Source organism: Simochromis diagramma, unplaced genomic scaffold (assembly GCF_900408965.1).
Source record: "Simochromis diagramma unplaced genomic scaffold, fSimDia1.1 OVJJ01000150.1, whole genome shotgun sequence".
NCBI classification, from domain to species: Eukaryota; Metazoa; Chordata; class Actinopteri; order Cichliformes; family Cichlidae; genus Simochromis; species Simochromis diagramma.
The window spans coordinates 637193-653017 of record NW_024387083.1 but is presented as its reverse complement, the minus strand read 5'-3'; the positions used below and the strand labels follow the sequence as shown (position 1 = coordinate 653017).

General features: G+C 41.8%; 1 protein-coding gene and 2 long non-coding RNA genes across 3 annotated transcripts; 1 reads left to right on the top strand and 2 right to left on the bottom strand.

Moving 5' to 3' along the window:
* Positions 1–4296: 4296 nt before the first annotated feature.
* On the top strand, positions 4297–8385 carry LOC120742577 (pleckstrin homology domain-containing family F member 1-like). Its single transcript, XM_040045973.1, has 2 exons — positions 4297–4592; positions 4861–8385. The coding sequence occupies exons 1-2, from the start codon at positions 4346–4348 to the stop codon at positions 5127–5129; spliced, it is 516 nt and encodes a 171-aa protein (XP_039901907.1). The 5' UTR covers positions 4297–4345; the 3' UTR covers positions 5130–8385.
* Positions 8386–9829: 1444 nt separating this feature from the next.
* On the bottom strand, positions 9830–12688 carry LOC120742580. Its single transcript, XR_005697892.1, has 2 exons — positions 11133–12688; positions 9830–11043 (listed from the first exon to the last, which is right to left on the bottom strand). It is a non-coding gene; the product is annotated as an uncharacterized LOC120742580 (long non-coding RNA).
* Positions 12686–14298, bottom strand: LOC120742581. The gene is made up of 4 exons (XR_005697893.1): positions 13860–14298; positions 13419–13569; positions 13122–13254; positions 12686–12775 (listed from the first exon to the last, which is right to left on the bottom strand). It is a non-coding gene; the product is annotated as an uncharacterized LOC120742581 (long non-coding RNA).
* Positions 14299–15825: the final 1527 nt, after the last annotated feature.

The following is a 15825-nucleotide window of genomic DNA, read 5'->3' as shown; positions in this document are numbered from 1 at the left end:
TTGCATACTAAATATTCAATAATCATTCATGTTCTCTAATGACCGGTGCCCAGTGTTGTGCCAAAAAGTGATCGTTTGCCAAAGTGATTTCTGGTATTTGCCAAAAAGATATTGATGGTAACAGATGTAAATGACTTGCTGTCATATAATCTGTCAAACGTTTCTCTCATGAATGAGATCAATTTTGATCCAAAAAGAAACTTCCTTTCATCAGATGTGACTTTTATTCAGCTTTCATTTATTCAGGTAAAAAGTGTCGCTGACATTAAAAATGTCGTTTTCAAACAAGGTCTGGCCTGGAGGGCTGCAGAAGTTACAAAAAAATCACAGTCCTTTAAAAAACTGTGATGTTCTTCAAGTGGCCGAAAAGGACTGGATGGATCTTTATAATGTAGGTACAATAAAGCAGATTCATAGAGCTGCTTTAAAATTTGATATAACATATAACCCATTTTTAAACTCTGTTTACTGCAGCCTATTTAACAATATAAGCAACTATATAAAAACATAAAAAGAGATCTAGACATAAAAAAACACGCAAAAAGTGATTGGCATACGATCACTTTTTGGCACATCAGTGCAGCGAGGTTGTAATTGCTGCTTGTAGCCATCAGGGGGCAGTATCGCTAGAGTGCAGTCTTGGAACCTGTAACGAGAATCACCCTTCATTATCATTAGAGTTACATTGCGCCACACAATATGAATATGATAAAGTCCTAGTATATGTACAAATGCTATGAAGTGAAGTTTTAAATAATACCGTTCGCCCAGTTAGTTTTATTTTTCTTTCTTTTCTTATTATTAAATATTAAACTTTATTAAGAAACAGTATACAGAACATGTATACAATCAGAACAAAATTAACATATGCCAGGGGGTGTAATACAAAGAATTACAAACATTCACATAATTTGTGATTACTACAAATAGTAATAGTTTTCATAGCCTTTTTGTTAAGTGATCCACTCATCAATTTTATGTAACATAAAACATCATTATAGTAATGTTTAAAATGAGGTTTTTTGTTACTGTATTTGCATTTGTGAAAATAAAATTTAGCTAAGATAACTAACAAATTTATTATAAAGTAAACATCTTCTTTTTTTTGCCTTCGAAAGAAAGAAAATACAACATTTTCCCATTTCACAGTAAAGTCTTTATAGAGATGTCCAGCAATGAATCTACTGAAGTCTTTCCAAAATGTTCTAGCGTATGAACAGATCCAGAAGAGGGAAAAGGGTAACACCACCTGGGTCTGGGTGCGGTTCCCCCCTCCAGGGGCAAGGGTACCTAGACCCGGTTTGTAGAGTATGCTTGGGGAGTGTGATCGTGTGTACAGCGTCTCTTTATGTCTGTCTCCACGTTGGTTGAGTGTGGAATAGTGCATATGAGAGCATGAGGGTGGGAATGGATGTTTGTATCTGTGTGTGCCTGTATGTCTGTGTCTATATGTCAGGTTGGGTGTCAGGCGCCACCTCTCTGGGGACATCTCAGGCCCTCCAAGGTATGGAGGCCTATCTCCCCCCACCACCACTTCCCCTGCCAGTGGCGGACTCCCTCAGACATCGGTGCGTTGGTGGTTCTTTGTGTCCGGGGATGGGCGTCCAGGTACACACCGGCTCACTCCTTGGCGGCCGCTTATCGGGGCCTGGAGCCTGGGGCTCGCTCGGGCCACTTCGGAGGTGGGGTGCCCCCGGCCTCTCGGCCTGGGGCTCGGTCACTCAGGCACGGCTGGCTGCCGGCGGAGCTCACGGGCGCGTCACTGCAACTCCCCCTGGCTTCTGCTCCGCGGCTGCTGAGTGAGCCCTCATCTGGGACTCTCCTCAGCTCTTTCTGGGACAGTGGCGCGGCTGCCCCTCTGTTGGTCTTCTTGTGTTCTGGGGGCCTCTGGATGTCTGGAGTTTTGATCTCCTCCATACCTGCTTCATGCCCTGGAGGACGGGGCTGTGGCCCCCCCACACCCTCTAGCAGATTATTACATGAAGGAACCTTTTAAAAAAAGAAAAACAAGCGCGTCCATGCTCACAGGTGTACACACGGGTGATCACACCCACAAACTACACCCTTTTTGGCTCCTACCTCAAAGCACACTGTGTTCTGTTGATCTTATGTGCTGCACAATAATGTTTAATATTTAGTGTTTACTGTCATATTCCCATATATCATTGTGATGTTGTTTATTCTATTACTCTTGTTCTCTTCTGCTTGTTTTCTTTTTTCTTTCTCAGCAGGTGATCCAGGTGATCGATATATGCATTTTTTATTTTTTTTTCTCTGCCCGTTCTGTTGGTTTTTGTCTTTTGCCCTTCTCCCCCGTCCCTCTTCTCAGCTGTTTCTCTTTCCCTCTTTCTTTCTCCCCTTCTTTCCCCCAGTCAAGTCTGTCCCGTATTCAGTAAGTGAAAATAAAATAAACAATAAAAGGTGAATCAAATGGACCATTACGGCAAGGCTGGGATGGTCAATTTGGTAAAGTAAATCCGTTGGGCATCTTTCTTTGCCTTTAGACAACAATTCTGATGGCAAAAGAGCCAAACGGGACAGGCAAAAACAAACAAACAAAAAAAAAAAAACAGATCCAGAAGAGGTGTTGCACAGTCTCAGGATGGCTTCCACAAAATCCACAGTTCACATTTATGTCCCTTTTGAACTTTGTCATGTAATGATTAGCAGGATAGAATTTATGCAGTATTTTAAATGAGACTTCCTTCACTTTATTCGTTACCAGATACTTGTTAGGAATTGTCCATACTCTTTTCCAGTTAATGCCACTGACAAAGAAATTCCAATAAGAGACCACATGTGGGATAGTTAGAGATTCTGTCTGGAACAAAGCACGAATATTCTTATTACTTTTACTGTGGTTTGTTAGACAGATTCTTCCTATGTGTGAATACAAAGGGTTGGGGAGAGAAACAGATGATATGCAAGGTTGAATACCTTTAAAAAGCATTCTAATACCCGCAGGTATTGCATCAAATAATATGGCATATTCTTTGGGTGTGGCTGGAAATTTATAGGTGTTTAAGAATTCTGAATAGGACATAAGCTGCCCATTAGGATTAAACAGCTGATTCACTAAAACAATCCGTTTCTCAACCCACCTAGAAAAAAAATAATGATTTATTTTTATACACTATGTTCCTATTATTCCAAATTGAATACGTATGGGGTGTAAATTTGTGTTTATATATAAGTGACCAAGCTAATAGAACTTGTTTGTGAAACATCGAAAGGTTTTCTGGAAGCTTATCTATATTATAATCACAACCTAAGATAAAACTTAGACCACCAAACTTAGAGAAAATGTAGTGAGGAATAAAATTCCAAATGGATACCGGATTTTTAAGAAAATGTTTAGCCCAATTAATCTTAAATGTATTGTTTAGAGTAGTAAAATCCAAAACATTGAGACCACCGTGTTCATAGTCATTCATCAATACACTTTTTCTGATGTAATATGTCCGGTTTTTCCAGAGGAAGTTGAAGAGCATTCGGTCAATATCCTTACAAGTTTTGCCGTCCACATGCAGAGAAATTGCTGCATAAGTCAGTCGAGACAGACCTTCTGCTTTTGAGAGCAATACCCTTCCTCTTAAACTTAAATCTCTCTGCAACCATTGATTTAATTTGGTTTGAGATTTTTTAATAATTGGGGGAAAATTTAGTAAAATTCTGTCTTTTGGATCTTTGCAGATAATCAGACCTAAATATGTTGCTTCATTTTTAACTGTTATATTACAAATACTCTGAACATTACACTCTTTAGTTAGTTTTATTTTTCTTTCACTGCTCGCTTGTTTTGATGACGTCAAAATCGCCTTTCCGTTTTCATTCGCGGCAGTAAACATGGCGGACAGTTCGCGAAGCCACGGTGTTATATTCAATCCTGGGGGGTTTGGATTTCTCTTTCAGGACGTACGCAAAACGTGTTGCATTGCTTTTGGCACACGGAGGTGTGCGTGTGTGTAGAGGGAGACAATCATACTGTTGATTTTACCGCACACTCTTCTGCTAAATAAGAATTAAGATTTTGTTTTGGAAATAGCAAGTGAAAGTTGTTGTTGCACAAAAGGGAGCTTCCCTCGTTTAAAGCAACTTATAAATATGTAATACTGTATAATCTTTCCACAATGACTCCACTTTTTTAAAATATTTTTTCTTTCTTGATTGTTTTGTTTGACCAGTTTCTATTTTTCCAGTAAGTACTGCCTCACTACTCCCTTTTCTTGCCTTCCAGTATAACATGTTTGTCACTTGGACCGCCCCGTTACATCACCACCAATAGTTTAAAAAGGCACTCTGGAGTTCAGACACTATCAAGCTGCACAACTTGTTCACCAAAGAAATGATGGATCACCCAACCTTTGAACGAGAGAACCAAGAGCGTGTGCAGGCGGTGGAGAGTTCATTCCATCAAGCAGGGAAGCCCTTGTCCAAGCCGGGCCAGATTCTAATCGGAGAGGGAACTGTGTTAAAGCAGGGTCGCAAGAAGATACAGCAGAAAATCCTCTTCCTCTTCACTGATATTCTGGTGTACGGCAGCATTGTTGTGCCTGGTCGCTGGTACAAAAAGCAGAAGATCATCCCTTTAGGTGAGACATTCATCTGCGTTTCCTGCAGCTAACCTACTGTGAGAAGATTAATGTGAAACTGCCAAAAAACAATTTTATGACTGAAGAGAAAGAAATATAGACAAAAGCTTCAAGAAGAGCCAACACTATTGAATACTGTCCATAATATGACTGGCAAGTAGAAAATAGCAAGTGTGCTGTGCTAATTTAACTTCATATGTTCAGCTGTCTGCTCATACCACTTTATCCATGTAATTTTTATGTTGTTATCAAATCACTATGATTTTAGAGGACATTGAGCTGGAAGACCTGGAGGACAGTGACATATTCAAGCATCAGTGGCTGATCCGAACACCGAGCAAGTCTTTTTTTGTGTCCGCCCCTTCATACGAGGAGAAGAAGGCCTGGATAGAGCACATCAATGAATGCCGGTCCAGCCTAATGCAGGGCACCAGCCGCAAACCTTCCAAGAAGTTTGCTGTTTCCTGGATTCCTGATCCGGCTGCTTGCAAATGCATGCGGTGCCTCTCTACAAAGTTTGGTGGGGCCAATCATTGACACCACTGCAGGAATTGCGGTTTCTTGGTCTGCAATTAATGCTCCAAGTGTAGAGAGTTGAGAATAGCTCTCTAGTAAAATCTGGTATCAGAAATAAACTGGGGAAAACAGCCCCCCCCCCCCCCAAAGGTTTTTGTTGTGATTGTATTTTTGTACCTGTCATTTAAAATGCTATCCTACATCCAGCCGCTAGAGGCCGCATTACGCGCAGTGGTATCGAGTAGCGTTTTGAGGCACAGAGGAAGAATAAACCTTCCTGTTGTGAAACTGACATCAGCTCAACGTGTGTCCCCTTTTCTATTCTTTATCACAGCACCACACGTTGTTGAACAGGAAACCAGTTGCCCCTCTGGTGGTTATCTTTGGGAGGCAACAATTCTGGGGGCTCGTCCGGGATTAGCGCCATGGCGGTCAGGTGCTAATCAGCCAAGAATTGCGGGATCCATATCCCTCTGATGCACAGCATTAGTAACGATTGACATCAGGTATCCAGACATGGCCACTCTGCACGACCTACAGTGGGAGATCCAGAACCAGCTTCATCAGCTGACCAGAGCCGCTAACAGGGACCTGCTACATAAACTTGCAGTATTGTGTCAAGAAGAAGAGGTGGAAGATGTTCCCGGTGAGGATGCAACTGAGGTGGAGCTCTTTGACTTTATTGTTGACTTTCTGAGAAGTAAACGACTGAAGAGCCTCGAAGATCAGGGCATGTCTCGTCTGCTTGCATTTCGTGACCTCATTGATGACCTGCAAGCACCTCAGGTAACTGTTGAACTTGGTCAAGCGTCTGATGAAGGGGATGCTGTTTCTGTATCAGAGACTGAACCAGCAGTAGTAGCATCAGTAATGAAAAAGAGTATCCCAACATCAGTGATTGCTGATCCTGTAACTGGTTTAGTAAAACTGACAGATGTTGCTGCATTGTTACCACATAGAGAATTTAAGAGACATGGTGGTCAAATCTCAGACTCAGCTTCTGATTTGAGTTTTAACTGTCTATGTAAACAAATTGATGAAGGTCTGGCTGAGGGGTTCTTAGAAGCTGAGGTCTTAAGAACGGTGCTCAAGATAATTAAGCCTGGTACCTTTAAAGACATGCTCATGACCAAAGACACCCTGACCCTTGCTGAGTTAAAAAGGTTCCTTAAAGCACACCTTAGGGATAAGAGCAGTACTGAATTGTTCCAGGAACTAAGTAACGCAAAGCAACATGACAAAGAAAGCCCACAACAGTTTATGTATAGACTAATGGGAGTCAAGTAGCGTATAATGTTTGCTTCTAAACAAGGTACAGACTTCCAATATGATAGCAAACTGGTGCAGGGAGTGTTTCTTCATTCGCTTTACCGGGGGATGAATGAAAAATGCTCATACATCAGACGAGATCTTCAACCACATATTTCAGACATGAATGTGACTGATGACTTTATACTCGACGTGATCAAAAGATCACTGAGGGAGGACACCGAGAGGAAATCCAGGTTGGGACAGGTATGCAAACAAAAAGCAATCAGTATCAATACAGCCCAGCTGGACAGTGACAAACAGAATGCCATTCAAGTGCAGGCAGAGGTGTAGGCCAATCGCAGTGCTATACAGGAGTTAACAGCCCAAGTGTCATCTTTGGCCAAAAGTTTGGAGAAAGCCATCACACCGGTAGTGAATGTGGCAACAGAAAACACCTACAACCCTTTGCCACACATAAAACAGTCAGCCAAGCCTGAAGTTAAAGGGAAATGTCACCAATGTGTATCCCAAGGAAATGACACCTGCTCACACTGCTTCCGATGTGGAAAAGAGGGACACAGAGCTATTGGCTGCTTACAAAAGGGAACTCTGTCGGGAAACCGGATGAGGTCGCTGGGGAGGGACCACCAGTGACCTTGGAGAATGCAGAGTCCCCAATCCCAGAGAAGCTGCACCCCAAAGAGAAAATTCCATCTTCAACCAAGACCTCCAAATCATGTCAAGTGTCCAAAAGGGAGCGTGTTGCCCAGCTGATTGGGGGCAGGTGTATGGTAACTTGTTATCTAGATGGGGTCAAACTTCAAATGTTGTTGGATAGTGGGGCCCAAGTAAGCATGGTGGAGAAGTCTTGGGTGCAAAAAGCCTTGCCAAATGTGACAATTAGGCCACTGGAAAGCCTACTCTCAGACCACCCACTCAAAGTCACTGCAGCTAATGGGACAGATGTGCCGTTTGAAGGGTGGATAGAAGTTTTTCTTGAGATCACAAGTAGCAGACATGGCTCAGTTGCTATTCATGTTCCCATGCTAGTAAGTCGAGGAGGGTTGAGCAGCCCGCTACTAGGCTTCAATGTGATACAAGAGATGATTGCAGGGAATGGTGATCAAAGAGACGACAGCAACTTAGTGAGTCTCCTTTCAGAAGCTCTGAGAATTCAGAAGAGTAATGCTGGAAGCCTTGTTTCGGTGGTTCACACAAAGCAACCCCTGGAAGAGTCAGAATGTCCAGTATTAAGAGTTGGAAAGAAGGGACTCACGATCCCCCGCAGTCAGATCTGTCAGGTGAAATGCCGCATGAGAGCTTTTCCTGGAGGAGGAGTCATGTTGTTTGAGCCAAATGTAGACTGTCACTTGCCGGATGGGTTGGAGTTATTTCCTGCGCTCGTTGAAGTGCCGGCTGGCGCCTCAAAAATAGTGAGAATACCAATCCAGAATTCAACAAGGCATGATGTTTTTTTACCTCCAAAAGCAGTCTTAGGATTCATTGAAGAAATTATTGAAAGCACACCTGTAAACATCCATCCAACTATGCAGGGGCCTGGAGAACCACACAATGACACCCTTCTGTGCGCTGTACCCTCCTGTCAGCCTGCAACCTTGTCTTTCACACACTGAAGTCTGGGGCCTCTCCCATACAGACCAACATAACCAGCATATAAACATTTAAGATTATAAAAAGCATTGAAAAGCATTTAATATGATGAATTCAACTCACCAGTTTAAAGTGGTTATAACTGCACCTGTAATAAAGGCTAATTGGGTGCCAATAGGTTTAAACATCTGAATACAATATCAGTGCTGTAGATTATGTTATTAATGCAATGGCAATGATGATGACCATGAACAATAGCAGTAAAATATTTCTCTGATCTCCACAGTATGCACACAGTAATAAATATCACAAATGATAAGTACCATAATATAAATCAACAACACCACAGATCTTATAATCTGATTTCTGTCTTTTAGTTTATTAAAAAGTGAAGCGCCACACACTAGTTTGTGTCATTGTCCAGATGTACATAAGCATGATTACACAGTTACACAATCATACCAAAACTCTGTCCTGATAGTTTCCACTTTCTCTTTTGTATCAGACATACTGAGACAATATTCGGGATAAATAACCATGAAAACAATTTATTTATTAAATTTAGAGGTTTACACATCACATCATTATAATCATTGAGCCTATCTGACTTTAATCGTCCACTTGATGGCGCAGTAGAGCCAATGAATCGTCACAATGCTTCGAACCATGAGTCGACCAGTTGGATGGAAAGCTTCAGTTCATCACAAGGCTTCATCTCACCATCACTAATGAAAGCTCTTATAATTTGGCTGCTATTAGAGACCACTGATTTAGGCTCTCTTTGGTTACTACGTGGATCTTTTTTCAGACAAATTAATGAAAAAAATATAATAAATGGAAAAACAGAGTACAAATGTGGACAGTTAACTGGATATTACAGCGCGATTTCAGTGCATAAATGCATAAATACAGGTCTGAGACGTAAGTGGTGCAATATTGATAGAGCTCACATGACTCCCTCCTGTTCGTATCCCAGAAATCCACCAGGATTTTAGTGCCTCATATACTGCACAGGTCATTGGCACACCTGAGATTCAGCAGTGCTGTGTCACCATCAATAATACACCATATTAATGCAAGGTACAATTACAGCTGGGCTCCGCCACATTTTATTTTAACAGAGGAAATAAAATATGCAGAGCTAGCTGAGTTGGTTGAAATTCAGTTGCTACTTTAACCCTTAGATGCACACGTGGGGCCAAAAATGACCCTATGGGTTGTTTTTCTTCAAAATCTTTAAAATGCAAAGTTGTAATATATTCATATTCCAGGTATTCCTCATAAAATATGTATGTAACATGAGGCCATTTGCATTTTTATTTATTTTTTCATTCATTTAAAAAAAATGCAGTTTTTGTATCACTACCCCTCTCTTCCACTAGTTGGGTCAAAGATGACCCCAAGCAGTTCCTATGGAATCTTCTATGGAACTTTCATTCTTAGCAACTCTGACTGTCCCACTTACACTTCTGATGGATCAGGAATTAATTTTTACACAGTAACATATATGATTTATAGTCAGGGCTGCACATAAGTGGTCCGCAGGATGATTTTCAATGTGAAAAGGTGGAGAGCAGGAACAGTGAGAACTAAAAAAGAAACAAAGGGCTTTGGAACCAAGAGGCAGCAGGAGGACAGCTGCAGTTTAACAGCTTCAACTCACTGACAGGAAACAACATGAGAAATATAATCATCCTCAACTCATCTGCTCCACTGACACCTTCAACGGCAACACCTTCACATCATCCCCAGTTTGGATAAATGGAAACATCCTGTGAGCGAAAGTGTGTGAAGGTGTGTATGTGTGTGTTAGTATTGGGCCCAGAGAACAACAGCTTTCCTCTGTTCCAGATTCACTCTGATCCTCTGGAGCTTCTTCTGAACTGAGAGAGCAGTGAATCCAGCTGATGGTGAGCGTGTTGAGTATTTACCTAAACAGCCCACTACTCCCCAAAGCCCAGACTCTATGTTTCCCTTCCTGTTGATAGACTCTTCTACCACACCAAGCATCCAGCTTGTACTGTCTCCAACATCAACATCCCAGCTGTGAGTCCCTGAGTTAAAGCCCTCAGAGCTCATGACAGAATAGAACCAATCAAACCTCTCTGCATTATCAGGAAGCCGCTGCCTCGCAACTTCTCTCACTGTTCAGATCTTCAGACAGGATAAGGTCTGGATCAGCAGTGTTTGGGTCCAGAATGAGAGGAGTGTAGGAGACCATGTCCTTCATATTGTTCCAGATGTTGAAGGTCAGGTTGCCCAGGTGTTTGGCTCAGTCTATCAGAGCTCCTGAGGGCAGCTGTGGATCATCCAGCAGGGGGCAGCGCTGGGCTTTTTCCACTGCAGCCTTGTAGTTGTGCAGAAATGAGCCGCCTTCAGCTCTCAGCTCTTCTGTGGCTGTGTCTGAAAGAGCTGCTATCTCTCTGCCCAGAACCTCCATCATCTCCTTCATCATCCCACTCTTCTGCTCCTCTTCCTCCCTCAGTGCGGCCAGCCTGGCCTGCTCTTCCTCTGCTAGAAACTGGTGAAGCTTCTTAAACTGCTCCTTAATCTGCTTCTCTGTGTGCCGGGCCTGGACCTTAATGTGTTCTGCTGTTTAATCAAACTAAACTTGAACTTCTACACAAACCTTTAACTTCTTCTTTAAGGCCTCCAGAGTTTCCTTAAATTCCTTCTTGTGTTGTTGTGCAGCTTCATCGATGGGTCTGAATCTGTGCTTGGTGTGTTTTTCTGAGTCTCTGCAGACGAGACACGCTGGCTGCTGATGGTCCAGACAGAACAGTTTGAGTTTCTCAGACTGCAGACAGCAAAGAGCCTCTGAAGCTCTCTGATCTTTCTCCTGTAAGAACAACTCACACAGGTTTTTTAAAAGCCAGGTTTAAAGGTGGTTCATACACTGATATTTCCTTACAAACTGGACAGCAGTGTTGTTCTCTCTCTCCACCATCTCTTCAGACAGTCTTTACAGAAGCTGTGGCTACATGACAGAAGAACAGGATCTCTGAAGACCTCCTGACAGGCCGGACAGCAGAGATCCTCCTCTGATCTGGAAGCCATTGAGTCTGTAGTGAAGCTGAAAACAGCAGAAAGGAAGTACAGTCAGTCCTGGCTCCCCTCCCTCCTCTGCTACCTTCACTGAGTCGTGTTTTTGCTCAAACTCACATTCAGTGTGTGGAGCCATAGCAGCTTGAAGCAGCAGTGTTGGAGTTTTCCACTTTTCTCTCCTGTAGCTGACTCACAGGAAGAAGCTAGTTTGTTCTGAACTCAGTCTGATCGTCTGTGCGTCTGTCTTTAATAAAGAAGTGGAACAGCCTCATTCCTCGTTCTTCTCAGAAGTGTGACATGAGGGGGTGGAGCTTCATTCAACTTCCATTTATTTCACTCAGATGCGCCCACATCCTCATTTTAGTTTTGACAGTGATTTTAGTAGACAGAGGTGAATGGCTTAGACATAAATTGAGTTGCGATTTGGGGAAAGCCTCCGAGAGGACTGACGGCGGCTCCTAGGCCTGGCAGATCCCCATGTACTTATGAGAGGTGAAGAAGTGAAAAGAGTGAAAAGACTGAAGGGGGGGGCAGGAAAACGACAACGAGCAGCTTGTAGAACTGAGGGATCATATACATAGATAAGAACTGGAAAGGGCATGTTTGGAGGCGTGCCCCTGCTCCTGAAATATAAGATATTTTATCTCCAAAAATGATTGGATCCTCATGTGATCAGGGGCTGCACTGATGCTGATGTTGCTACGCAGTGATTTAATAATCATTGTTTGGAGATATGAAATCTGGTGGCACCTTTAAAAACTGTCATTGCTGCCCCAAAAAGAGCTCATCCGTGGATAAACGATGCTTGACATACAGATTTTTCTGCTATTCCCGGCAGTGGCTGTTCTGTCTTATAAGAATACTCTATTTATAGATATTCCAGCATTATTAGTATGTTTCAATCGAGGCGCAAGTAATCATTAATATTAATATTGCTACTACTGTTAATATTGGTTAAGATTTATGTCAATATTGATTAATGTTAAGACCTTGTTTTTTTGAGGCTAGCAGATGTTAATGTTAATATTAAACTATAAGGACACGCACTACTATATTATTGTTGATTTCTTTTTTCTTTTTTTTCTTTTCTTTGTTTGGTTTTTGTTTGTTTGGTTTTGGGGTTTTTTGTATGGGTCAATTCATTTTCTTTGTAACATATTCATTTTTTACATTATTAAAAAAAGAAGAGAGGAAAAAAAAATAAAAACGAAAACATTTTCTATAAAAGTGTTTCACACTCCATTTATTTCTCCTACATGAATGTGAATAAAACCTACTCGACAAAGCATTATAGGCCTATCTCTAAGCTCCCATTACTGTCAAAAATTCTGGAGAAAGCAGTTGCAGATCAACTTACTGCTTTTTTAGAAAAACATGACAAATTTCAGTCTGGTTTCCGTAAGTGTCACTCAACAGAAACCGCATTAATTAAGGTCTCTAGTGTTTGCAAGAGGGTCTGCAGAGGAGAGACACTGCATGGTGAAACAACCTTAAACTTAAACTTCTTTCTTTGTCTCTATAAAATGCTAGTGTACAAGCATCTGATTGTGTATTAGAGAAACATTTGGCTCAAAGACACTCAGTAATCTCCCATTACAGCTACGCTAGGAAATCACACACTAACCGGCAGGTCCGGGTGATGGCGAGGGCAAACAGAAAAACTGGGACTGGGACTATCGCCCATCGTGGAGATTGAACCTCCACCTCTTCTGACTTCAAGGTTTGGGGATGAAGGAACGCAGCTGTTTGGACTGAGTGTACTGAAACAAACAATGAATGATGTACAGACAGGGATGTCATACATGCATCTTACATGCAGTGTATAATGAATAACGCTATAATGAATAATGAAGTTACATGTAAAATTATTAGACTGATAGAAAAGTATTATACAAAGATTTTCCATGATTGAATTGTTTTAAAAAAAGAAACAAACAAAACAAATCATCATCCTTGAGAGTGAGAGGAAGATCATGCATCTAGGCCAGACAATGTGGTACACATATTTTACATAAATAACCATCAGATCCTAAAACATAAAAATATTTGCATATGTGAGAAAGAGATGCCAGAAAATCTTTTTTTTTCCCATGCCATGACACTGACTGTGGATTCTGGCGAAGCTCTTAATGGTGATGGCGCATCTTTCCAGGTGTCGCGGCTCTTGGGCAGCATGCTCTCTGCTGGATCCCTCGCCATAGTTCTCGTCACCAACTACCACCCAGCTCGCTCCGTTAGCCTGTAACGTAAAAGGAATATCTGAGGAACATTTTTAACTGCATCTGCTCTTAAAGCCCTGAGCCGAAAATGGAGAAATAGTCTGTTAGAAAAAGATGAAACATCAAAAGGAAGGTGTGCAAATTCAACCAATCTTAACCTGACGCAGTCTCGCATCACATTTACCTTGTAGTAGCGAGCCACATCTGGCACCTCACCATACTCTCCCGTCAGCTGGTTCTTGATCTTGTTGACGGCGGCGTTCTCGATGTTGATCGCACCGATCAGTAGATTGTTGGAGATGTTGTTCAGGTGGCCGCAAAATTTCAGCTAGGGCCTGAAGTTAATAGTTTTCAGTCAAAATGGAGCTTATGAGATATTCTATCAGGTTTACAAGGATCACTTCATTGTGATAGTGTGGACAGTCATGTCCTCTAGGTCTTTTCCATTCCACTTGTTGAATGGCTCCAGCAGCTGCAGGCGCTTAGTGGAAGGATTTACATCTACCTGAACATTATCAAATAAGGAAGAGAAATAAAGGCTCTATGTATTTACAAAATATAGTGAGTCAAACAGGATTTGTCAAATCTTCGTAGACTGGGTTCTGTATCTGGAAAGAGTTATCACATTGACTGAGCTGCTCTCGGCAGGGGGGTGCTGGTAGGTGTCCTGGTCTGGGTCAAAGTCTCTGGAGGAGCGCTAGTGGGGGGCTCCAGCTTGAACTTCTCCCCATTGGAGCAGTCAGGTAGTCATTTTCAGGGCTGAAGCTGAGGGTCTTGGCGAGGGCCAGGGCAGTGACTATCTACACAATGGGTCGACAGGTATAAGTGACATTTTTTAAGGTCACAAATATTCAGAGAAAGCCCATGTGTGGTCCCTGTAACTTCTTTCCTCAGGAGAAGTGACAAAAGTATTAGTGGCTGGGTTAGCATCGTTCCTGGCAGTGAGGTTCCTGTTGAAAGTTCATACAGTATTTTGTTACATTTCATTCTACACTGACCGGCCACTTTGTAAGGTGCACTTGTCTTACTCTTATTATTATTATTTAATGATGTATTTGTCATGGTCCTGGGTCATTTTGAGCCAGCGTTTTGTGTTAATTCTGATTTTGTATTTGTTTTTAGGGTTGGTTTTGGTGTTTAGTGTTTTATCATCCCTACCTGTGTCTTTCCTCTGTGCTCTGTTCGTGTCCCCGGGTTTTGTGTTGTAAAACAGTCTGTGAGTTTCCTGTTTTACTTTGTAGGTCTGTGTCTCGTTATGCCCTGAGCCTGGTTCTGTCGGAGGTTTCTTCCTGTTAAAAGGGAATTTTTCCTTCCCACTGTCATCAAAGTGATTGCTCATAGGGGGTCATATGATTGTTGGGTTTTTCTCTGTATGTATTATTGTAGGGTCTGCCTTACAATATAAAGCGCCTTGAGGCGACTGTTGTTGTGATTTGGCGCTGTATAAATAAAATTGAATTGAATTGAACTTTTACGTTTTTCTCAATCACTTTGGCACACTCCTCACAGCAGAAAAGTCAATCTCACCGCACAGATTCACTTGTGCAAAAGACACAACAACAATCAAAGCCTTTTTCACATTTGGCAAAACATGAGTAGTCAGTCAATGATTCAATTCTGTGATGAATGAATAGAAACTTTTCAGCACCCTTTAAAGACTCATTGAGTCATCAGAATATTTAGTGTTTTTCTCAAAAACTTACTGACTTGGGAAAGAGTTCCTGAAAAAACGAAGACCTGATGTAGAGTAAAAAGTGTTCAGACACAAAAATGAAATGTAAAGTATTATTTTAGAAACAAAATACAAAACAAAATTACCTTAATGGAGAAAGCGAAATGATACTTGTGAAACTATACGTGTCAGAAAACAGACAAAGAAAATGCATACAGTCTGAGACCATAGCACCATCTACTGTATAGTTCGGTATAGTCACACTGTACAATCAGCACCTATTTTATTAGGCACAGCCAGTTCCACTGCTTGCTACAGTAATGCAAATATTAAATTAGCCAATCATGAGTCAGAAACTCAAAGCATTACAGGATACAGACATTGTCAAAAATAATAAACCTCTGACAGCATGTTACTGTATTTACTCTTTCGTCCATATTTGAAAAAAGTTTGAAGTAATTTGATTTAAAACACAAATGCAATGCTGGACACTATTCAGCAAGGTGGGTGATTAAGAGTGAAAACAGAAGGTAGCACCCCCCAATATCTGAGGGTGCGGGCACAGCTGCTACTTCATACATCAGTTTTATGGTGTCAACAATCCACAGAGGATGCTGTTGATTGGAGAGCGTTTCCCTTGTTCTATCCAAGGAGCTGCTCTGTGCGCCTGAAGCTCTGTAGTGCCGTTATGTGCAGCCGCAGTGATCCGACCAGCAAATGAGCCCTTTTGTCCCACTCTGATTGAAATGGATGCTCTATGGGCTCATTTCCTGACAAGGCCTTGGGGAAAACAACTTTTGTCCGCATACGGCTGACAAAGACGATACACAGCTCATTCACCAGCTTATTATCCATAACTGCTAAAAGAAAAGCACTATGCTTGGACCTCTCTCTCTGGGGCATTCCTGTCCTGGTCTCA